Here is a 24299-nt window from a genome sequence, read left to right as displayed (position 1 = left end):
ATTGTATACAGAGAAGGTCTCTTGATCACATTTCAGCAGTGGCAGTAGCATGTAATATTTGGGATGGACGTTGCCATACAATGAAATCTCGGATTAGCTGACCTGTATCTTCTCACATCTCACTGATAGCAATTTAATGGCAATAAAACAAATAATATTGTGGATAATATGAATCTTCTCCTCTCTCTTTTTAATCAAAATTACCTACAATCACTAGGAAACACTTCATAATATATAAATTGTATTACATAAAAATCGATGTGTAACGTATTTCTTAGATGCTAAATCACTATGGCAGATATTAATCATCAGCAAATGCAATAGACTTGTTTTCACAGGCTAAATCGCACCTTTACTTGTATAATGGCTAAATAAGATATAAATTAGAGCTTGTTTTGTATCGAGAAGTAATACAACAACACATGTAAGCTATTATTGAAACGGCAATCCATTTTGCAAAAACATCAGACAATGCTAAATTTTTGTTTATTCTTCACCAAAATCGACCGCCTTGCACGTGTGTCAAGAAGAGTAGTAGCATAAATATGCATTCATTGTAATAAAATCATCAAATCGTACAGGCAACCCCCTTTTTTTTAAATTTTATGCCATGTACGAAGAATTAAAATTTAATAGAGCACGGTTGATGTTGACAGTCATTGAAGCGTCCATATACATGATCTCGGTAAACGCATATTGCATTTGCATGTGCCCCAGTTTTTGATAAATAGACTCCTTGTCATCTCGACATAAACTTTGAAAAGCATGCTCTCTTGATGTACAGCCAACTCTACCATACGCCCATTATACCAAGAAGTAGTGAAGTATCATGATTGGACAAGGATGATGCCTGTACAAGCACTCTTGGTGTTCGTGAAAAGAAGCCACCAAAAGGCCATTGTTTGCTGATTTTGGATACCACTACTCAGCATCAAATTTTGGGTCAAATGAATAGGACGGATGAGCTCTCGGTTGAAATTTATATGTCTACCATTACCGGTCTGGAAGGCATCGATTTTTACAACAAAAGGAGCTACTCAATGAGAGTAAAAGAGAATAGCTCGGTCCATTTTGAAACAGTCCAATATTGATCAAAGGTTGACCATTGGTGTTAACAAGCTGCTGCTGATCATTGAGATGGCTAGACAAGATGAGAATAACGTCAAAAAAATTTTGAATAAAAAAAGTGCTACGGGTATCCTTTTCAGAGGTACAGTAGCTACAAAGTTTGTGACAAACTTATAACCAAAGATGAAAATTATATAACCACTGTTCGTTTATCGAAACCTTACGCATAAAACGTACTGATTACATTCCAGCCTGAATTTGACTTATTTCTTCGCTCATCATAAACAAGGTAAATTTTACAATGGGATAGCCTAGAAACATTGATATCAATCAGGCTAAGGAGACAAGAAAGCGAACAGGCCGTCCTCAAATTACCAGATTTTCTAATGCCATTGAGTCTTGTCATATTAAAACGGTGTGGAACAGCTGGTAGATGGTTGCGAGTTTGTTACAGCTTGAATATAGTATCATTATAAACACGAGTGTTTATGCTTCGGATGGCTCTCTACCCTTGCTTGGCTTCAGTGAGAACCTACTGGCGCAGCGGCAGCTTGCGCTACCGACTGCCCTTGCGTGTCTTATCAAAATACTGACACTTTCATTTTGAGCTTCCACTTACACATGAAGACCCTTCATATTATTTGTGAGTCTCATTCTTATGTGATGCTTTACATCCATATACACATGGCTACTTCATATACGAGCAAGCAGCATGCTAATATTTCCCCTTTTTAGTCCTTAGTGTCCCTGATACAGCAAAATCTGAGTGCATTTGAGCTGCGTTTTCTTGCGTTCAAGGCCGTTTTAGATGGTCAGAATAGCACCAAATAATTGCTCTCATCTGGCAGTTACTTTCTGACGCCATTGCTCAACTTTTTGAAGACCTAAAAAACATGGCCAAAATCGACCAAAAAGCATGAGGGGTACCTCATGGTTTTTTGCGAAAATCAAACGATCGCATTTTTCACCTTGAAAATGAAGACTTTTACTATGGTACATATCAAATGAAAATGTTTCTCTCGATCCAACGTAACCTCTGAAACCACTTTTATGAGGCTTTCATATGCAAAATATGGCTATTTTCGCTAAAAACCTCATTTCATATTTTCTCAAATTGCTCGATAAGTTCAGTCAAAGTATCGTTCTTACTTGGGACCATTGGAAGCGCCTTAAAACGTACTCCAACAATGTATTAGGAGGTATCGGATGATCATTACAATTTATATAGTCGAATCTTACGAAATGATTTAATCAAATCGAAAAAAGAGGAAATCTGGCCAATCTTGAGCAGAAAAAAACCTGAGTTTGAATTTTTTTGGCGCTGCTGGTTGACCCAAATGCCTCTCTGATTGATGACCATGACAATTGAGATGCTGACTGAATGGGGATCATGAACCTGAAAGCACTATCGCTTAGCATAAATACTCTATTTTGCTCTCATTGGGTATTTTCATATCTGACAACGTCAGTTAGCCTGGATCACCACCAAAATATATGTGATCGCAACATAATTTGCAGCATTTCAACATGGCATGTAGGTAGTATGCGTTTCATTAATTCTTTTTAAAAGAGACGATTACCACTGGCTGAAAGTCTATTTTGGTATGTAATTAATATGTCTTTAAAGCATGTATCAGAATATTCGTTGAGAATGATGGCTGCAATCCCGTTGACAGTTGACATATTCTAAGTGTGTTTATCTTCACCAACAGTTCGCTCCAATCTCATTTGAGGGTTGAGTCGAATGCGAGCATCCTCGTTGATATGATTTCAGACCTGTCGTTCTTCTTCTTCACTCAGGATTCTATGAGCATGCTTGTAAATGTGAACATAGGTTCCTTGCGCCTTGTCCGGTAGTCAATGTTAAATAACTGCCTAATATTGGCAAACATTATCCACATATATGCATGTAAACAATATAAAGCAATGACAAGCTAAACTTCAATTATTTGCGTCGCCACAGAGAGACAAATGTAAATGTATGAGATTTTGTCTTTAGTAATCAATATGCCTGATGTTGCGTAAAAAGTAATACAAAATCTTGCTGCGCAAACGTATCCTTGAATTCTAGTACGTCTTACTGTAGTGGAAGCGTTTGTAAATTGACACATCAATGGTCCCTGTCTGCTTGGTGGATCAAGATATACATCAAACCTCATTGCAAATTAAAAAAAGGGGTCAAAATGATGTTCATGCTGGATTTATTGTAGTGCGGTTATCTACATGTCTTCAATGTTTGGCTTTGTAATGGTATCATCAGGAATTTCATCACTGCTCGAAAACAAGCCCTTGACAAGCGGTGATCCATAGTAAATGAGGAAGAATAAAAACACCAAGATCGACACATAGAAACAGAGCTGTCTTTGATGGCGTTTGGATATCATGCGGTTCATTCTCCCGAATGAGTTTGTAAGACTACTGCCAAGTCCACTAAATTGATTATGCTGATGAAAGACAATTAACATCAAGCTTTCATGCGTGCACCTGCAAATTACTTACCGACTCATCTAAAAGTCTGTCTTGATCTGTAACATCTTGGTGAATGTCAATAGTGATCTACGTTAAACTTTTAATTGGGACGCTTTAAAACTTATTCAGCAGTTACATCTTACGTTCTTTATAGCATTAATCTTGGAGCTTAGATCGTCTAATCTCACATCGTTCTGTTGTTCAAAGACATATCCATTATTTTTGGAAGCAGAAGAACTATCAAAAGTCATTAGATTATCAGCTTATTATTCATCTCGAATACATACCTCATCCTAAAGAGGTACTGTTTGAGTTTGTGGGTCGAAAAGTGAAAGTGTAAGCACACGAAATGGAAAAAAAAGAGAAAAATGCTTTAAATCTCAGTGTTGTGTTGTTCAATCAAGAGCCAATCAAGAAAAGTTGGATGAAATCCAAAGCATGATGAATCTCTGTTTGCTATAAATCCATATCATACATCAATAGTGGTTGCCATGGCAACTAATTGCCCATAGCAACATATTTCACGATTTGATCCCAGATTTTTGACATCTCAATTTTGATGTTCGTCAAATCCATGATTGCATCAATGAACATTGGGCAACATGGAGAGAACTTACCTAGCTGAAATGTGGATGAAAAGGATTAAGAAGAGGAATGCGTTTGTCTGCAGAAAATATGCAATTGATGGCATTCCTTTCGAGAAGCTTAGATCAATTTTGATTTAGAAATACTCACCACTGAGTATCATAGGAAGTGCCCTTAGCTTTCCTTTGAGTGACGTAAGAAGAAAACCCCAATGTTTGATGCCCTGGGATGGGGGAGGTGAAAATTCAATCCTGTGCCTGAGCAAACAGCTACAAAAACATAAAAAAGAAGTCCATCCTGGCATTATATTTCATCTTGGTGCTAAATAAGACCATACATATACCAGCTTTATTTTCTTTTTTACCTTTTTAAAAAATCACCCCTCTCAATATGCTTAGAAACGTTGCTCGTATTGCTCGTCCTGCACTCACTCGTGGTGTTTTACCTGCTGTAAATATATAATTTAGAAATTTCATTTAGATGATTGCAAAAAAAAAAAAAGTGGAACTCATCTTATTAATGAAATCGATCATATACATTCAAAATGTAGGCCCGTCTCAACCTTGGTGCTGTTGCTACCATTGCTCGTACCTACGCTTCTGCCAAGCCTTCCACTTCTGAAGTCTCTTCCATCCTTGAACAACGTATCTTGGGTGCCAACTCTGAAGTTGACCTCCAAGAGACTGGTCGTGTCTTGTCCATTGGTGATGGTATTGCCCGTGTTTACGGTCTCAAGAACTGTCAAGCCGAAGAGATGGTTGAGTTCTCTAGCGGTCTTAAGGTGAGTTCATTCTATTCCATCAATTCGTCATACATTGGCTCTAATACACTGAATGCAGGGTATGGCCCTTAACTTGGAAGCTGATAACGTCGGTATTGTCGTTTTCGGTAACGATCGTTTGATCAAGGAAGGTGATACTGTCAAGCGTACTGGTGCCATTGTCGATGTCCCAATTGGTCCTGGTATCCTCGGTCGTGTTGTTGATGCTCTCGGTAACCCCATTGATGGTAAGGGTCCTCTTGACACTGTTGGCCGTTCTCGTGTCCAAGTCAAGGCTCCTGGTATTTTGCCTCGTCACTCTGTTAACGAGCCTATGCAAACTGGTATCAAGTCTGTTGATTCCATGGTCCCTATCGGTCGTGGTCAACGTGAATTGATTATTGGTGATCGTCAAACTGGTAAGACTGCCGTCGCTCTCGATACCATCTTGAACCAAAAGAACTGGAACAACGGTTCTGATGAAGCCAAGAAGTTGTACTGTATCTACGTTGCCGTCGGTCAAAAGCGTTCTACTGTTGCTCAACTCGTCAGAACTCTTGAAGAGAACGGTATGTATAAAATGTGTTGAATGAGAGATTGATCATATGTATTGACAGACTGAATTAGATGCCATGAAGTACACCATTGTCGTTGCTGCCACTGCTTCTGAAGCTGCTCCTCTCCAATACCTTGCTCCTTTCTCTGGTGCTGCCTTTGGTGAATGGTTCCGTGACAACGGTCGCCACTCCTTGATCATCTATGACGATTTGTCCAAGCAAGCTGTTGCTTACCGTCAAATGTCTCTCTTGCTTCGTCGTCCTCCCGGTCGTGAAGCTTACCCTGGTGATGTCTTCTATCTTCACTCTCGTCTTTTGGAACGTGCTGCCAAGATGAACAAGAGCTTCGGTTACGGTTCCATGACCGCTCTTCCCATCATTGAAACCCAAGGTGGTGATGTCTCTGCTTATATTCCCACTAACGTTATCTCCATTACTGATGGTCAAATTTTCTTGGAAGCCGAACTCTTCTTCAAGGGTATCCGTCCTGCTATTAACGTTGGTCTTTCCGTCTCTCGTGTCGGTTCCGCTGCTCAAACCAAGGCCATGAAGCAAGTTGCTGGTTCCATGAAGCTTTTCTTGGCCCAATATCGTGAAGTTGCCGCTTTCGCCCAATTCGGTTCTGATTTGGATGCCTCCACTCAATTCTTGTTGAACCGTGGTGCCCGTCTCACTGAATTGTTGAAGCAACCTCAATACTCTCCCTTGTCTATCCAAGCTCAAGTTCCTATCATCTTTGCTGGTGTCAACGGTTATCTCGATAAGATCCCCGTTAACAAGGTCGTTGATTGGGAAAAGGACTTCATTAGCCACGTCGCTACTCAACACAGCGATATCCTCGAAGAAATCCGTGCCAAGGGTGTCCTCTCCAAGGAGCTCGAGACCAAGCTCCGTGATGTCTGTGATAACCATGCCAAGGGTTTCTATTAAATTATATAATATTCAATGCAAATAGAGAAAATACACAAAAAAATGTACAATGAAGATGTTATTTAGAACGATTTTTTCCCAAGATCCTTTGTTTTAATATGACGATTTGCCTCTATTTTGTTGACTTTTTTTTTTATTCTGTTTTCTTTATTTCACAGATTCTTTATTCTATTTTCCTCGATTAAAAATGTAATATATATTCAATTGTTCATCTTCTCTCGATCTTTCCTATCTGATTGTGTGCCTGATGTAATAATGGATCTGATCTGGCCTGATGTGAAGTCTACATTTGGATGTTTAAAAGCTCAAGAATTGTCTCAAAACTAAGACATTGTTATCGAAAAGTTACATGTTGAATTTATTCATGGTGTCATTCTTTTTTTTTCACAAAGTGGGTATATATGTATCTTATGTGGTCATCAAAATTAAGTAGATCAAGAAAAGTCTTCTGGTTTTGGCAATTCGCACAAAAGGGCCTCCAATGCTTTCCAGTTGTCAACAGTTCTACGAGCATATTGCAATTGCTCATGAACATAGTTCTGATAGAGCAATGAAACAAATGCCTGCTGCTTATGCAAATAAGATAACTCGCTTGCTAAACAATAGCGGATATAGGTATCTCTTCTCTGCTGGTAAATCATTTTTTCGGTATCCTATGTGCTCGTTCATTGAGTGACCCCATATATGTGCAGTTTAAGCATAATACTTACTGCTTTGATGGTGGTATCTAAGCGCTCTACTTCAGACTCCAATCCAGGAACTCCTCTATTTTGATTTACTCTGGCTGTATTTGCAGCTATCTTTTTGTAGAGAGCACTGATCTGGTTTGCATCTAATTTGGACTTTCGATCCAACATTTCTAAAAAGGATCCCGATATGTCTCGATGTCTCTTCAAGTTTTCAAGCACACCAGTGATGGCAGAGGCAGTTTCAGCCTCGATAATCGAACTGTCATTACTTAGGTAGGTGCCGACGTTTTCATAGCCACGAACCACTTGTCCACATGCTTGACAGTTGGGTACAAAGCATTGATGCTCAACGTCTCTCAGTTCCCTGGTTGACATTTGAATACAAGTGCATAAACTGAAAGCATGGTCCACTTACTTCAAGGTATCATTATATAGCCTCATCTCTATAGCTCTCGCCTCTTTCAGTCGGATTGTCTTTTCCATAACAGAGCATAAGGTATCGTACTTTTCAATGGAGCTGGGCAAACTGCTCTTGATTTGCTCAATGCGAGAGTCCAAATCCTTAGGTATAAATGTCTCCAGTTCTTCCGTCTGCGGGTTAACTCGTACAAATTCTTCCTCCAAGTTGGGCAATTTAGCTCTTCTCCAAGCTAGGAACTCCTGTGGTTCATTTCAAATAAATTAATAGTTATACAAGTAGGAGAGAAATGTGTTGCATTACCGTTTGCTCTGTTAAAAATGTGATTACTTCTTCGTCATTTTTCAACACAGGATGTCGCACAATACAATTTATAAAACGTGATAAGCCTTGACATCTCTTTTCAAGAAATGCTTTGTCCTCTACATTCAATTGATATGAGTATACCGCATTAACAGATTCTCAAATTGACCTACTTCCTGAAATCTTTTTAGGTGGCAGATTTGGAATAACTCTAAAGGGATAGCGTTTCAACAGAGTTTCCCAAAACCAGTAGAAATCACTGTATCGTCGTCTTACGGATGTTTGACGTTGATTGCTGTGGACCCAGTAATTAATGTGTGTGAATAAGAAGCCTTCCTTTTCTGCGACAGTTACAGTAATTTGATCTAGGTCCAGAAACCATTGGTAACTTTCGGTAGATGCTTTCACTAATGCCTGAGTCGATGCTTTGTCCGTGATAACATCCACAGGCACAAATCGCTTGGGTACTGTTGTCTTTGCCGCTGAGGCTGTCGTTGTATCATTGTCAGATGTTTGGTTGCTAGTATCAAGCCCAGTTGAAGTCAGAACAGTGGGGTCATTTGTGTTTCTTCCGGCAATAGCAACGTCGATACTGTCATTCACCTGATAAGGAAATCCATTGTTTGCGGCAGGCGGTGTTGATGCAATCCTCCATGGATCATCGTCGAAGCTTTGTCGACGTTTAGATTTAGTGTTGGACGCCATAAGGGGATTGGACCGCTTTATTGATACGTTGTTGAGGTTTGATAATAGTGGAATCGGTAAATCTGCCATGAGAGAATGTTAGTGCCCGTGCCTCTCGATACAGTGGATGTCTTACCATTTCTGTGCTGGTATACTTTCAACAGAGACAGCTCTAATAGATCCACATTTTAATTTATCAGGTCATCAATAAACATCGCCATGCTACTGTGCACATACCCATATTCTTCTGAGCAAATCCAAGCAAAGCCAACCCAGTATTGAATTCATTTCTTGTCACATACATGGCATTTGAAGGCACAATCAAAGCAGCAATCTACACGAGAATCAACTTGAATGAACTCGAAGCCATCATGTAAGTATTACCTACTTGTTCAAATACACGCGGCCCAAGTCCTCCTAGCCCGATGATCACTTCCAATGCTTCTACGCTCACTCGATCTCCAACAGGTCCCGCACGAATGTAAGCAGTATCGAACACTTCAGGTAGATCGACTCCGACTAAATACGAAGACAGTTTACTACACAGTGTTTCAACGAGAATGCAAGCAAGAACATACCCAACACATTCGCAGCAGTGATACCTTCAGTCACCAACTGTTCGTCCATGGTCTGGCTTTGTGTTAAAGGCTGCCTCATATCGTTTACGGGGTCAAATCCCGCAGCGCTCCAAGGGTCTTCCTCATCTACTGCAAAAGACATTGTCCTGGATTCGGGTAAAAAGAAGTTGGTACTTGTTCCAAGAAATGAAGATCCAGCAATATCCTCAGACATTTGTGTTCTGGCTTTTTTATTATTGTTTTTCCAAAGTGAAAGAAAGAGAGGAAAAGAAGGTATAAAAAAAAGAAAGGGAAAGCAACTTTGTAAAAAAGGGTTGCTCCTGCGTTGTTCTTTGTATATTACAATATAGAGTAGGGTGACGTGAATGAGTGCAAAAATTAGCTACACAAACTCGTTTCAAACGTTGATTTCTGTGGTGCCTTGATTGATTCGCACAAATTCAATCATCAACTCGCAGTGATCTGTATGCGGAAACAAGTCAATAGACACTGCTCGAGATGGCTTGAACGGCAGCCCTTTGAATCTGTTGGATGTAGGTCGACACAATCTTTCATAAAATGTTAGCATCCAACCGTGTCAAAAAAAAAAAAAAAAAGTGCCATTATCACATACCCAATAAAGTTTTGCATGGCTTGTTTAGCATCGCAACTGATGAAAATCACTTTTTGAATTTGCTCAGACTCTCTAACAGCACGAATGACAGATGTATGCACTCCATTTCTCGGTGGATCCAAAATGGCAACTACCTCTTCGTTCTTTTCGTTAGCGACAATGTCAATCTTTTCCTCCACTTTGCTAGCATAATATTGGACATTTATGATGTCTATTTTAGATATATCAGCACATGAAACACAGCATATCTGAAGGGTGCTTACTATTCATCAAGGCGTTGGCTTTAGCATCCACAATGGCTTCAGGGATCATTTCTATACCGACCACTCTATCCACTTTGGTTGCCATAGTGATACCAATGGTGCCTGTTCCACAACAGAGATCCAGCAAGGTTGTTTTCTTGTTCTCATTGATATTGCTCCATTCTGCACATTTGGAGTACAATAGTTCTGTAGCGGGCGTATTAACTTGGAAGAAGGCACTACTGGAGATACGGAATCTACAGCCCAGAATCTCTTCGTATACGTACCCATCACCTGTCAAAATCTCTGTTGTACCTTTATCTGTAATACCATTAGAATCTCCATTCCATATCTGTAACATCAAGGTTGTCGCATTGATGCCACTCTTGTCCCAATAATCAACCAATTTCTTCTTTTCCGCCATTACTTGTTCATCGCTTAACTCTTTGGTGTTCATTTGTATTAAAATCATGACTACATGGCAACCACATCAGTGAACACATTCATATTCTGGAAGTGGGAATATTTACTATCGCCGGTTCTTTGTGTCCTTGTCATGATGGATCGCCATACGCCTACTTTTTCAACTCGATCATAAACATCGTAATCTGACTCTCTGATGTAGTTCTTCCAGAGGAATCAGCATAAGCAATTGTCCATGCAGTATTCTTCAATGACATACCTCCATTGTCTTGGCTATCTCCTTTGCTTTTTCAGGCAGATGCAAGCATTCATCAGAGCTTACTACGGCGGTAATGCCATCTCTGTATAATCCCAATAGAAAGCCGACTGTTTCTTTGCCTTCTAAATTCTTGCCAATCGTGAACTCGCATTTCGTTCTATAGCCGTTGATGTCTGGCGACTGAATCGTATCTAAAATCTCACAATCCATTCCTTCTCTATTGAGCTGACACATGAGCTGCACGGTTGCATAATGCTTGAATATGACTCACAGTGTATTTGTCCAGGCAATTTGCTCTTTTCCTGCGTCGTTGATTTCTGGAAGCGCATGCACCTTCTTTCTAAGGGTATTCAGGTACCGTGCTCCTAATTTATGCTTCTTGGCTACTTGATCGTGGTATGGCACTCTATAGAGAACCGTTAACAACATGCCATCTCATCGAGCTTTTGTAGTTTTACTTGTAGAGGGGCGTAACTTGATCTGCCAACTTTTCTGTGGGTGTCCTAGTATCAATCTCAACAATGTCTTCGGCTTTCTTCTTCTTTGTCTCAAATCTCGATCGAAATGCCTTTTCTGACACTTTTGAATATTCGGTTACGAGAGTCTTCTTTTTGAATTCCACGCCTTCTAATTTTGACATGGCTAATCGCGCAGCTTCCTCAGTCTACACACATACAAGTTAGTTTCTTGAGCGAGGCTGGATCCAGATACTGTATCGCTTACTTCACAATTGAGAAAAGCATATTCCCATTTTGGTGCCTTTTTGAATTTGTGTATTCCATGGCTTTGTAACAGCCGTTTGGTAGAATTTATCTCATGTGGAGGCAGATTGAGAATTTTGACTCTATGGATGTATTCGTTTTTTCCGATTTCCGCTTGATGGTGTACAGTTGTGGTCTTATTAGTGCTGCTCATTGTCTTTAATCTTGTGGATACAACTTTGAAAGAATCTGTTGCTGCCTCTGCCAAAATAATTGAATGATTAAGACTTTTCCCATTACCATTGACAGGGCGACTTACTTGAGATATTTTTTACGAATCGAAGCATTGAGTTCTTGATTCAGTAAGCAATGGCAAATGTATACACCCCTTGCTAAAGTAATTGATGGCTTTATGAAAATAAAACAAAAGAGCAGTTGAGAAAAGATTGAAAGTCCAAAACAGGCTTTTTCTCCGTCTAACATATTGGGTAATAAACACTAGGGCTTACACTAGCAGTGTGGAATCTCAAATAGGGTGGGCAATGTTGCTTTGGCATTGGCATTGGCATTTCAAAATGCGTTTCATACTTTTTATATAGATCAACTAAGTAAATGTGCAAAGAAGCAGAAAAGACAATTAGCCTGAGCCATAGCACTTTTTGATTTGCAACATCATTCTATTAGAAGCTTTCAGCAGCACCAACTACCTTCACGGCAAGCATAGTATTGAATCTAGCAGAAGCCAAAATTTGTTTTAATCTCCGCTCGCCATATTGACCCGATTCGTTGATATCTGATCCATTTGCGACTTGATCGATCAATTTTGCAAGATTCGACTATGTAACTTGTGATGATCAGCTCGTACTCCCTAATACTGTGCCCGTGGTGGTAGGGCGAAGTGATTAAGCATCCAGCATGCCATCTGGATGATCCCGGTTCAAATCCCAGTGAACACATTTTGATTAATTATTTACGGTCGTACTGATGTCCTCGTTTGGTGAAGGTTCTCTTATCCCGTATCTCTGTGTGACAACTTAGCATGATTGTATTGGCTCTAAGTGCCGCACCTTATTTGTAGTAGATTTCTTTCCCCATCATGACTGACATTGGGTCCACTAACAGTCTTTTCTATCACTCAGTATGACATTTAAAGGACTTGAAATAAAACCTGGAGCTCGTCTCCCCTACAAAAAAAAAACTTCTCAAGGCGCATCCAATGGTACCAAATAAAACCCATATTATTAATTAACTTATTGAGCAAATTGCCAAAATATAAAATGAGTGTTTTGATAAAAATGCTGAAATCCTACATGTAAAAGTTTCAAAAATAATGCTTCAGGGGTTGCCTTGAAACGATAGAAACATTTCGATCTAATATATATGCCATAGAAAAGCCTTCACGGTTTTTGGAGGTCGATTTTTGGTCGATTTTTGACGATCCCAAAAAAGTTGAGCAAAGGTATCAGAAAGTAAGTGCAAGTTGAGAGTAATTGTTTGGTGCCATTCTGGCGGTCTAAAACGGTGTCTGACACGAGAAAACACGGCTCAAATGCATCCAATTTTGCTTTATTTTACACATATTTGAGCAGTAAGGGATAATGCAAGTATGCTATCTGCCTAACATGAGCTTTTCTCAATGATTAACATGTGGGGCGTCGCAGCAGAACAAGATTCACAGTTATAGATCGTTTACAGAAAATCCTTTATTGCAACGAAGGTCAAAAAAATAGAATTCTAGTATATAGTAGTAAAATGCACCACTTAAATGTCAATGTAAAGATCTCGCGTGTAGTGATTGACCATCTTGAAAAAAGCTAAAGTGTATGTCTTGAAGTTTAAACGAATTGGTTTCCTCAAAGATGCTTAATATCCTGGAAAGATTATAATACTAATGAAAAGCATTACATTTGGACGGTCAAACTAAAGAAACGCCCGCTTTATAGTTCACTTCAATTGTCCTCTACAAACTAATTCGTTCGCTTCCATACCTCAAGATACTGCCGATCGGATGTAATCTAAAAGTAGATCTATTGTGTAAAGCAAATCTTAATTTTTTTTTTTTTAGCCACATGGAAAATGAGAGGATATCATGCGCATTTGCGTGGATAGCGTAGGTTTTGTGTATAGTAGTCTTGCAAACATCAGGTTTTAGAGTTTCTCATGATGCCTTCAAAAAATTTTTTTTTCGATGCGTAGTAGATGTACATCTCACAACAAATGTTGGAGAATTCTTTCTATTGCTTTTTTTTTTCGCTGCGTGTCCTGCACATTGCTATGAAGTGAACCGACAGCTGTGTCATGGACAGCATATGTCATTTTTTTTTTGGTGCAAAAGAATGATATGCTCTTGTAGTATAGGTAGAATAGTCATTGTGTCTGGTATTTATTCCACAAGCCATACACATATTAGGAACTGGCTTGGGTTGACTATAGCCAACAAGCAACGCAAATGATCAAGGTATGCTATTCAAGTGCATAATTCGCATAGCTGCTGTCTCATCAACTACATGAAGACGTATTATACAGGGCTTGCTGTGGATCTGTGGTGCGTGGGTGCCTGTACTATGGCTATAGTATATTGATAATGAATCATGGCTGAAGCAATGATGTATATATGGAAGTACTACAACAAAATTTTATTATTTTTTTCAGCCATGTCGTTTTGTATAAATGGAGTAATTTGACCCAAGCAATCATTCACACCATATCCACTGCCTCTCTTTCTCTTTTTCTCTCTCTCTCTTCTTTTTATATATATTTTGTATTTTCTTTTTTTTTTTTTTTTTTTTACTTGCCTCTCTTTCTTGTTCTCCTTTCATTTCTCTTTTTTTTTTCTGCATTATATCCATGAGCGAACCAAACGCCAACAACGCCAACAACAACGACGACGATCATTATCATCGGCAACGATTCCTCTCGCTGTCAATATCATCAGCACCCTCTTCTGGCAATCAAGTTATTGATCACAACTTGAATAGCATTCAATTACAGCACAAATTACCAACGCCAATTAGTCCAACTACCACGACGGCTCATCATTTCGGATCGCTTGTCAGTCAATTTTCGATAAAGCCTTCAACGTCAAACGAGGAAACAGACAAGCTATATACATGCATTGAGTGTGGCCAAAATTTCAATCGGGCTCATAACCTAAAGTCGCACAGAGCGACACATTCAGCCTCAAAGCCATATCAGGTAAGGTAATTCAAGTGGCAATGCTTGCAACAGATCTATCACAGTGACTTACATTCACCACCAACAACAGTGTTCTGATTGTAAGAAGCAGTTTCTACGTTTGCATGATTTGAAAAGACATCAAAAATTGCATACAGGTGAAAGGCCTTATCAATGTTCTGTATGTCAACGATCATTCAGCAGACTAGATGCCCTTAATCGACATCGCAAGACGGAGGGAGGATCCGCTTGTCTTAAGAGTAGCAATAGTAACGGCATGAAGTTCACTCCAATTAGGAGAGTCGCTGTATCGCCGAGCCTACCGTCAGCCATATCCTCATCATCGACATCTCAATGGCAGTTGTCCAGCAACAGCAGTAAGACCTTGCCGTCGCCCTTTCTTTCCAAGCCCAATACGACTCCTGTCACTTCTGCAATCTCTTACAGTGGCACAAATTCACCAACAACCCCTTTGCCATTCATACTGCCCTTTAGCAATACACCCAATACTGAAGAAGATGAAGTGGATAAATTGAGACAAAGGATTCATGATTTGGAAATAGAAGTAAGGCGGTGATAACATCCAAAAGGGAAATTGCATGGAAGATTCTAACCATGCTTACTATTGATTTCTAGAATCGTGTGCTGAGATCCCTTCTTTGTAAACAGGACGATACAGTAGAGACCACTTCTGATATGGCTAAAAGGAGAAGATCGCCTTGATATCACAAATCCAACAACATGGCTCCACCCTGATATGAAAACGATTCCTTATTATTGTTTCATTGTTGCCTCCCTTTGAATTATGTCCGTCTTTATGTTTTCAGTTGTTGGAAAACTCCTTGATTTTTTATGACTCTTATGCTCACACTTTCTATGCTCACAAAATATGATTGATATTATCACATAAATGTTTTTTTTTTATTTTTTATTTTTTTTTAAAAAAAAAAGGAATGTACGATGGCATGCATATATAATTCTGCGCTCATGTTAATCGTGATGTATATGACAGAATACATTGTGGGTTTATATATAGATGTACGAACAGAAGATGAGGAAATATGTGTCATGATGAAAAGGTATAGGGGAGATCAATAGGAGGCGATATAGGGGGAGTATAGATTAGTGATAGCAATATAGTACAAAAGCATAATAATAAACAAATATGTAGAAATGAATGAATATGAATAAATAATGATAACTAAGAAATACAACAAAAGACAGAAGGTTAAGCTGGATTTGATGATGAGGAAGATCCTGGGTTGTTCAAGAACAAGGACCATTGATCTTCGAATCGATCCACCCAAGAGACGATCGTCAAGACTCTTTCACGAATGGTACGCATGGCCAACAAGGGATACTTTTCTTCCTCGCCCAATGGCATGAAATTCACGATCCACCAAGTAAAGATGACTCGATCACGTTGAGGACCTCGCAGCGTAGGGGGATCTCCCAAGGCGCCTAACCAAGTGGACATGCCATCGCCAGGATTTTGACTTTTGTGTCTCGTCAGCTTTTCAATGAATGTAGCTAATTCATCCAGGATCTCGTCAGTAGATTGTTCTTGGCGGTTCTTGATCACCTTTTCGGGAATCACTACTGATTGTTGCTGTGGTGATGGTTGTTGCGGTTGCTGAGACACCATATGAGGCTTAGGCCGAGCAGCAGATAGGCCTTGAACATGCATTTGCTGCCAGGGAGCTCTACTGACTTGTGATTGGGTTTGAGGATGTGCTTGTTGTGCCCAAGATTGGCGCGGGCCCATTATTTGTGGTTGTTGTTGTTGTTGTTGTTGTTGTTGTTGTTGCTGAGGTGGTCTTTGCATGCTGACAGGAGATCTTGCCATCATGGGTCTCGCCATAGGACGAGTCATACTGGCAGACATGGGACGAGCAGGCATCATGGATCTAGGTCTTGCCGACATGGGTTGAGGAGCTGCTGCTGTAGGACGAGGCTGGGGCTGTGGTTGTGGGGGAGCTTGTTGTTGTTGAGCTTGACGCACTCTCAATGCACTGGCCCTAAGAATTTGCTGTTGTTCCAGCATGTGTTCTTGCTCTCTGTCAATGTCGTCGATTCTTTCAATGTCAGCCATATGATAGCCATCTGTCAATTCAAAGTTTGTAACTCTAAATCTATGAGATCCAACAGCCTCCACAATCGATCTGCCATCTGATAAGGTTTGAACGTGCATTAATTCCAAAATAGTGCCGTACTCGAAAAATGGCGGGTCGCCTTCGTTTCGCTTTCTGCGGGCCAAACACATTGCAAATCGTCTTCGGCTGGATGCCATGATTCTACGTAACATGAGACGGTATCTAGGCTCGAAAACGTGGATGGCGCAATTGACGTGAGGAAATGACATGCTGCCAATGAGTAGAGGCACTCTGTGCTCTGATTCGAAATTGGGATCAAGATCCAATGCATCATCTGTTTCATCGTCCATGGCGTAGAGCTGTGATAATAAATCAACGAGGATTTTCGTTGGTGGCGGGCAGAATTCTAAGTTATCTCTGCAGAATGGACAGGAGCGTTGGTGATCCAACGAGCGAACGAGGCAGTTTCTGCAAAATACATGTCCGCAGGGTGTCGTTGTCGCATTGGTGAATCGAGTGCAGCAAATGGGACATTCGGTTGGCACACTCAAGCTTTGGCGTAATGCGTCCAGTGAGTGCGATGCTTCAAACGAGACGACGATCGCTTGCATTGCTTGGATAGTGACGTTAGGCTGGAGAACTGTTGTATGGATGCGATCGCACTGAGGTGCAATACAGACAGATTCATCTGGGATACAATTAATACACACTGTGAATCCACAAGGCAGCGTTGTTGGTTTGTTGAGTTTTCCATGGCACTGTGGGCACTTGGTCAATGCCTCGACAACCTGAAAAGGCTCTGATAGATAGTGTGTTGTTTGCTTCTGCTTCTTGAGTTGCTGCTGTTGATGGTCTGCAGGTATCGAATCCACCTGGTCGCGGGACCGTTTGTTATAACGAATGCTTTGCAGTTTTACGAAATGTGCTTTCTTGTTTCAAAAAAAGAAAGAGAAAAAAAAAGAAAAAGAAAGAAAGAGTAAAAGAGAGATGTTTAAGAGTAAAAAGAAAGAAAGAGGCCTATGAGAGTGTAAATGGCTTCATAAAATGATGGGTTCTGCAAAATGACAAATAAATTATTTACAAGAGGAAAAAAGAGAAATTGGCAGGACAATTACAAAAATTCCATTTTATATATATAGAAGGGTGGGTGTGGTTCGATCGATCAAAATGTAAAAAAAATATTCAGACGTTCTAATTTCCATGTTTGGGTAATATCGATCGGTTTGAGTCTTTTGTGAGGGGGGTCTCTTTAGGGCTGAGGTGCACCTTGCAATTCCATTGTCTGATGCGTGTAGACAGGATGTAGCTGACGCTCGATATAAGTGGAAAACGTGCTTGCATTTGTGCCGTGGAATGAATGTCCCTGAGAGGCGATCATGGCGTCCACCATGGGGATCAGGTAGGAAGTCAACTTGACCTTTTCCTCGATGACTTGAATCTTGTCCAGATCAGCTAGCTCATTTTTGAAATCAGAGAGCACAAAAACGCAAGGAAATGTATCGAATATCTTGCGTAACAGCGGATGGTTCCTAGGATCAGGACAATCCGTTGCTATGTATAGGGTTGTACCGCTGAATCGATCGTTTTTTCTGTCCTGACACATGGGCAGTTTAGATGCACCACTACCATCGCCGCTGGCAGCGAGCTTTGCCTGAATATCCGAGGGATGCTGTACATGGATCGGTTGCTCAAACGTCACTTGCTGCTGCTGATGGGAATCACGGAGCTGTCTAATCTCGTATTCACTGTTCTCCTTGCGATCTTGGTCATGGTGTACATCATAGATATCTTGCAGCTCTTTCAGTGTCAGATCAGTGTACTCGTTTACTAATGCGTGGAATATGTCGTCCACGTTAATAGACGCCCTGACCTTGAATAGCCCGTCTCCTACTCTTAAATGAACACCCACGAATGACCCAATGCCACCCAGTTGATCCACGATTCTGCTGGTGATGTCGACCAATGTCGGATTGGTAAAGATCATGTTTTCTCTGATGAACAGCAGCAGCTCCTTGTGCTCTTGACTCTGCGCCAACACTCGGTAGGTCCCAAACACAGATCCAAAGTGGATGACCTTCTCCTCAATGGCTTCCAGTGTGCTGAGGTCGATTCTGTTGACAAACCGAGACAATGGCGTGGTGGATTCAGGCAAATCAAACACACGAAATTCAAATGGCGAATAATCCTTGAACAGGTAAATGTCGTCCATTTTCAGCTTGAAACTGTCCATGATCCACTCGAAACTGAGATCTTCCCGGAACACAATCCTCACCTTTTGATTGAGCTTTTCGAAATTATAAAAGAACGTCCAGGGCACGGTCGTCCAGCGAGGATAATTCAAGCATTCGGTTGGCAAGGGCTCGTCGGGTCGAATGAGGCTACAATACTCAAGTCCCTGCTTGGTTTGCAGTAGCAATCTTTCGTACATCTTGTCGAATCTGAGCCATGGAAAAGCTGGATTGCCGAGATAGACACTTGGCAGCAGCAGGGTGCGGTTCAAATAGGACGCCAGCAGCAGGGCGTTTTCTAATTCGATGCGTTGATTGTGGAATCCAGAGTGGGGCAAGTAGGTGATGAACTTTTCATTGACATGGGGTCTGTGGAATTCAAATGCGTCTGGGAATTCGACGGGCAGGATCCTCTTGTTGAGTATATGTTGTTCCAAAAGGCTTGTTTCCTGTTCCAGCTGCTGCTTTTGCTTCTTCACCTTGCGAATAAGTTGGCTTTCTGCTATTGCTTGTGCTGGTCCTGTACTTGCATCTAGTGTCGTTGATTTTGGTGTCAAGTGTGCTATCAGATACAGCAATACAATGCAGGCTATGCTAAATAGCAGCAGGCTCTTTCTGTTCTGCTTTTTCAACAGTATATCCATGTCGATGTAGAGTACAAACAGAAAAAGAAAATAAACCACGACCAGCCTTCCACCACCACCACCACCACCACCACCACCACCATTCAGCGTTAATTAATCAAAAGCTGTGTGTAACATTAACCTGAAATAAAGGGGGTGGCAAATTAGCTTTCATCAGCATCATCCCATTTCGTATGAAATAGACTTTTATTTCTTCTTTTGTCTCCTTTTTTCTCGTCTTATTTGAGTCATTAAGATGACTACATCGCCTCATAAGCAGCATGCAGCCAAGCAGAAGGACTTGAGGGCCTTGGTGCAAGAAAAGATCCAAGTACAGTAGCTGCTAATTCTGCATGAACATCAACGCGGATCATTGACACACTTTGGTAGCTGAACAATGCATTGAAAAGAAAATTTATCAGGGCCAAGAAAGAGATCAGAATGCTCATGTTTGAAAGAGAGTAAGTGCTTTTCGATTGACACAGTGTAGCAGGCTATTGACAGAAGCATCCAGTTTACTCTTGGATGGCATTGCCCGCTTGCATCAAGACACTGTCAATGATGAATCCTATAGTGGCGACGAAGGTAGCTGCTTAAAATCCAATCCATATTATCCTTGTCCTTATCCTTGCTTACCATACGTTAATCATACGCAATAGCTCTTGTTGCAGTGACCACATCAACCGCACAAATTTCACGGCGTGTGACATGGCCCTATTCAGCAACCACCAAAAGCGAAGAAACTGCAACTGTTCCGTCTGTTCCACCAAAGAGATCCCGAATCAATAGAAGCAAAGCCAAAACTCGTCGAGTACAGCCCGTTCAAAGAGATCAGCACGGCAATCCCATCCTACCACTGCAAATCGGCGTACTGACAGTAACACATCTTGGGAGAATAGTAACAGACCACGAAGCATTTCACAATGAGAGGTACATTTTTCCAGTGGGCTACACTGTACAAAGAGTCTATCCGAGCATGATAGATCCAAACAAAAACACGCTTATTACAGCCACTATCATTGACGGCGGCGGTGAAGCAGGCCCCAAATTCCAGTTGGTAGCAGCAGATCAGCCCAATGAGCCTATTGTTGCCAACTCCTCCACAGGCGCTTGGACTGTGGTCGTACGTAGAGCAAATGAAATCCGCCAGCGAGATCACTCCAATTCTGCTAGTGGGCCTGATTATTTTGGTTTGAAACATCCAACCATTGCTAAAATGATCCAGGATTTACCAGGTGCGCGAGAATTGAAGGATTACATATGGCAGGATTTTGAGGAAATGGAGCCAAGTGCTGCAAGAGGCGTCATGGCTGCTGTTGAAAAGAAGAGAGATTATTTGGAGCAACTGGGACATCCACAGCAGAGTCCAGGTCGAACGATGATACTACGAGAGGATTTAGCCATGCAGCCAAAGAAGAGACAGCAGGCTTACACAGTACAGCAATCATCTATGCAACACGATCAGCCGCCCTATTCCATCCAGCATGGTGCCGTCTCTGCCCTGCCATATCGTTTGGTACACTACATTCCACATTCATCACCGCAGATCAGCCAGCATCCAGTTTATTATCATCACCAATACATAAACACAATGCCGCCAGTCATGGTGATAGAGTCCGACAAAGAACTGGGTGAATGGGACACAAATGACAGTGGGTAAACTATAAGCAAATCCACTCCCAAATGACAGCGTACTTGGCTATGTAATCTTGGCGCCTCTTGGCACGTTCAAACCTTGACATTTAATGTAGTGGGCTAGCAATTCATACTTGGTGAAGAATGGATTTATTGAAAGTGTATGTAAATAAAAAGAAAAATTGATATATAACTGAATGATCTTTGCGAGATATTATCAGGTCTTTGAGCATGCAAAGGCAAAATGAAGGAAAGATAACAATATATATATATATATATTAGAAAATAATAAACAAAAAACAAAATTGGCATTATATACGGATCAATGGATGCTATCCATTTCATTCCTCGCATTGAGAAGGAAGGCTGTAGCTTTCAACACGCTGTTCCATCCATCCTCTCTTTTCAAGCTTAGCACCAGGGCCAAGACCACGCTTGGAGAATGCACGGTAAATGTCACAGTAGTACTTGCCACCAGTCAACTGCTCTTCAGCTTTCAGGATGGCATCACGAGCAGAGATAAAAGTAGGATTACAAGGCTGCAGCTTGAGACCATCAATAACCAGTTGCACAGCAAGTGTGTTACCATGTGATGTAATGTGAGTGCGCACTTTGTCGAGATCTTCGTCGTCCATAGCAACCTTGTAGGGATCCGAAGGCGTAGGAGGGAACCATTCAGGAGTGAACCCCAAGATATCAACGAGGTTCCAGTAAACTTCATACAGCATCTCTGCCCAGACTTCACCCTTGGCATGCACGCCCCAGTAGTCAAAGCGATCCATTATGCGGTAAGTGCTGGGGTTGGTAGTATTGGAGGTAGAGTACTTGTATTTACGAATGCCATCGCCACCATTGGAGTAGTCGCCCATGCCAAACTCGACCTCGCGCGTATAGCCTTCGCGCATGCGAATCACAGTGGCGATGAAGTCTCCCCAACCCTCACCCATGCCGCCTGCTTCTCCCCAGCCAAGACAGTTGGAGTTCTTGGGGCCACCTGTGAGACGAATCGACACACCGTGGGTATATTCATGAATGACAATACCGCTTTCGAAATCTCCATCGCGCATAGGCTTTGTCTGATCCCAAATGTACATGCGCATCTTACCATGCTTACCATCAGGGGGAGTAGCGAAATTGGCATTGTTGCGGCCAGAGCCATCTTGAGCATTGGCAATGACAGCATCACCCTCGCCGTCGTCATTCTTGCGTCCACGTCCCAAGTTGTCTTGTTGGAAGTTACCAGCCTTCTCATCAAAACCGTATCTGTGGAAGAAATCATGCGCTGTATTACACCAGTAGAACAGGTTGGTCACTGCGGCGTCTTCATAGTCTTGAGGCTCATCCTTTTCAAAATTGGCGACATAGTCAAATACGATATCGCCGTTGTCATCCACATCGCCGCTGGGGCGATAGTTTTTTTGCCAATCAGATCCGCCATCAGGGTTGGTGTGAGTGTAAGCATTGTTGCCGATAGTGACATTGAATGTTTTGGCACCCTTGGAGAGAACACCTTGGGCATGCCAGCCGTCAGGGCTAGCCCACTTGTCATGAGGATCCTTAATGAGCTGTTGCTTGCCGTCATTGGGGTCGTTGTAGCCAAATGGAATAACGTTGTAAGCGGCTGCACTTGAAACCCAATCGACCAAACCAACGATGGTGCCATCATGAGCATTCACATGACCGTTGTACCAATTATCATGCAACTCATATTGCAAGTCCCAGACCAACTGCAAATCGCCATTCTCTTTCTGAATGTAAGCTTGACGTGCTTCAACAGGGGATTGAGCAAAGGGCACGTTGTCAAACTGGAGAGTCAGTTCCTCGTCTTCACCGCGCTTCGTCAGGTGATTGACCATGATGAGATTATCAGGGATGAGATAATCAACCACAGATGGATCAGGCAAGGAAGACTTGACGAATGTCATCAGAGATAAGACGGCTTCAGCGGGATCAATGATGTCCTTGTGTTGATTGACGATAGGATAAACGACATCTTCCGAGGACTCTTCTTGTGGCTGACTGGATGCAGCAAAGATAACTTGCGTGAATGAACTTGAAACGGCTCTAAGACCTTTTTGCACCTTCTAATCATCATGAGATGGGTAAATAACCATGCAAGGGGCTCAAGTTATTTATTTGTTTACTTACCGTGAAGAGTGTAGCATCTTGTTTGTTGCTAAGACTCATGCCTCTAGCAAATGAGTCACCGTAAGAGATGATCTGACCAAAGCGATCTACATTGATGTTGATATCACCATTCAGAACTTCCAGTCCGTTCACCTTTTGGCGCAAATAGACATGGGTGACACCGTTGAGATCAGACTTGTAAGAGCTGGTAACGACAAATTCGCTGGAGGTGAGCTCTGCTTCAGCAAATGCAACGGCAATGTCTTCAGCATGATCAGTGATAGTAAATTGGCTGTAATCTTTTTGGCGCTGAGACCAACTAGGCGTAGTATATTCCCGATAAGGCACTTCAGGTCCAAAACTGCGAGACAAACCCTTTTGGTATGCTTTGCGGGGCGAGTCTCCATGGGGAGCCACTGCAGCCAGTGCAGATGAAGCACCAACGAGCAGTAAAACGGCAGATGAAATTGAATATTTCATAATGAAAAATAAAGTAAAGAAGAGATAGGGAAGAGGTCCTATAGGTTTTCTAATTTATAGACAAACTAAAAAAAAAAAAAAAAAAAAAAAAAAAAGAATAAATTTTCCCTTATCAAAATGAGAGACACATGATGATCATTGCCAGTTTTCGCTGTCGTACAATAATCGCATTTTTAGTCACCCGCGCGACGAAAAAATATATGTTTTGTTTTACGGAACAATGAAGCACGGCATGTTTTTTCGTGGTATAGCTAATTAGGCAATATGGGCTTAATTGGATCAACAACAATAACAACAGCAGCACTTCAAATTGACAAGCTTATCTCATCCTCACATTGAATATTGCGCTGAAACATTTGCCATTTTCAAGGTCAACACTATTTGATCCACACCGCATCACTGGAGTAGACAAATATCCACATCATATTACTCGCAAATGATACAATTTTACAATAAACAAAAGATTATCTAAAAGAATGCAGTTTGTTCATGCACCACAAAGAGTGTCAGAACACAATATCCCCTAAAATGCTGTCAGCTGGTGAAGGGATAACCCGCTGACATGTGGTACCTTTCTTGTCCACTACTGACCTTCCTATGGTGATAATAATAGATTGATGACACAGATGCAGATGTATACTCGTATACGTTTCTCTTTCT

At 41.3% G+C, this 24299-nt stretch overlaps 9 protein-coding genes across 9 annotated transcripts; 3 read left to right on the top strand and 6 right to left on the bottom strand.

The window, feature by feature from the left end:
• Nucleotides 1-3287: 3287 nt before the first annotated feature.
• ATC70_006718 (uncharacterized protein) lies at nt 3288-3829 on the bottom strand (the record flags this gene model as incomplete). The annotated part of the gene is made up of 4 exons (XM_064825989.1): nt 3288-3512; nt 3568-3624; nt 3681-3774; nt 3825-3829. 4 exons carry the CDS (start codon nt 3827-3829, stop codon nt 3288-3290), a joined length of 381 nt encoding a protein of 126 aa, XP_064687503.1.
• A 683-nt stretch (nt 3830-4512) lies between these two features.
• ATC70_006717 (uncharacterized protein) lies at nt 4513-6369 on the top strand (the record flags this gene model as incomplete). Its single annotated transcript, XM_064825988.1, has 4 exons — nt 4513-4572; nt 4673-4903; nt 4962-5451; nt 5510-6369. 4 exons carry the CDS (start codon nt 4513-4515, stop codon nt 6367-6369), a joined length of 1641 nt encoding a protein of 546 aa, XP_064687502.1.
• A 434-nt stretch (nt 6370-6803) lies between these two features.
• Nucleotides 6804-9255, bottom strand: RPL34B_2 (60S ribosomal protein L34B; the record flags this gene model as incomplete). Its single annotated transcript, XM_064825987.1, has 9 exons — nt 6804-7022; nt 7080-7422; nt 7474-7718; nt 7780-7898; nt 7953-8546; nt 8600-8635; nt 8701-8797; nt 8852-8982; nt 9042-9255. The coding sequence occupies 9 exons, from the start codon at nt 9253-9255 to the stop codon at nt 6804-6806; spliced, it is 1998 nt and encodes a 665-aa protein (XP_064687501.1).
• Nucleotides 9256-9438: 183 nt separating this feature from the next.
• On the bottom strand, nt 9439-11626 carry ATC70_006715 (uncharacterized protein; the record flags this gene model as incomplete). The annotated part of the gene is made up of 9 exons (XM_064825986.1): nt 9439-9589; nt 9655-9865; nt 9918-10370; nt 10427-10523; nt 10579-10795; nt 10850-10984; nt 11037-11242; nt 11302-11540; nt 11599-11626. 9 exons carry the CDS (start codon nt 11624-11626, stop codon nt 9439-9441), a joined length of 1737 nt encoding a protein of 578 aa, XP_064687500.1.
• Nucleotides 11627-14126: 2500 nt separating this feature from the next.
• ATC70_006714 (uncharacterized protein) lies at nt 14127-15176 on the top strand (the record flags this gene model as incomplete). The annotated part of the gene is made up of 3 exons (XM_064825985.1): nt 14127-14474; nt 14545-15018; nt 15090-15176. The coding sequence occupies 3 exons, from the start codon at nt 14127-14129 to the stop codon at nt 15174-15176; spliced, it is 909 nt and encodes a 302-aa protein (XP_064687499.1).
• Nucleotides 15177-15681: 505 nt separating this feature from the next.
• RIC1 (WD40 repeat protein) lies at nt 15682-17157 on the bottom strand (the record flags this gene model as incomplete). The annotated part of the gene is made up of 1 exon (XM_064825984.1): nt 15682-17157. The coding sequence occupies one exon, from the start codon at nt 17155-17157 to the stop codon at nt 15682-15684; it is 1476 nt and encodes a 491-aa protein (XP_064687498.1).
• Nucleotides 17158-17795: 638 nt separating this feature from the next.
• ATC70_006712 (uncharacterized protein) lies at nt 17796-19418 on the bottom strand (the record flags this gene model as incomplete). The annotated part of the gene is made up of 1 exon (XM_064825983.1): nt 17796-19418. The coding sequence occupies one exon, from the start codon at nt 19416-19418 to the stop codon at nt 17796-17798; it is 1623 nt and encodes a 540-aa protein (XP_064687497.1).
• A 235-nt stretch (nt 19419-19653) lies between these two features.
• Nucleotides 19654-21057, top strand: COX4 (Cytochrome c oxidase subunit 4; the record flags this gene model as incomplete). The annotated part of the gene is made up of 4 exons (XM_064825982.1): nt 19654-19728; nt 19788-19858; nt 19912-19982; nt 20057-21057. 4 exons carry the CDS (start codon nt 19654-19656, stop codon nt 21055-21057), a joined length of 1218 nt encoding a protein of 405 aa, XP_064687496.1.
• A 316-nt stretch (nt 21058-21373) lies between these two features.
• ATC70_006710 (uncharacterized protein) lies at nt 21374-23639 on the bottom strand (the record flags this gene model as incomplete). The annotated part of the gene is made up of 2 exons (XM_064825981.1): nt 21374-23116; nt 23181-23639. The coding sequence occupies 2 exons, from the start codon at nt 23637-23639 to the stop codon at nt 21374-21376; spliced, it is 2202 nt and encodes a 733-aa protein (XP_064687495.1).
• Nucleotides 23640-24299: the final 660 nt, after the last annotated feature.

The sequence above is a fragment of the Mucor velutinosus genome (genome assembly GCF_035048745.1).
Source record: "Mucor velutinosus strain NIH1002 chromosome Unknown tig00001547, whole genome shotgun sequence".
NCBI classification, from domain to species: domain Eukaryota; kingdom Fungi; phylum Mucoromycota; class Mucoromycetes; order Mucorales; family Mucoraceae; genus Mucor; species Mucor velutinosus.
The sequence above is the reverse complement of the archived record's forward strand: the minus strand, read 5'-3'. Positions and strand labels throughout refer to the sequence as shown.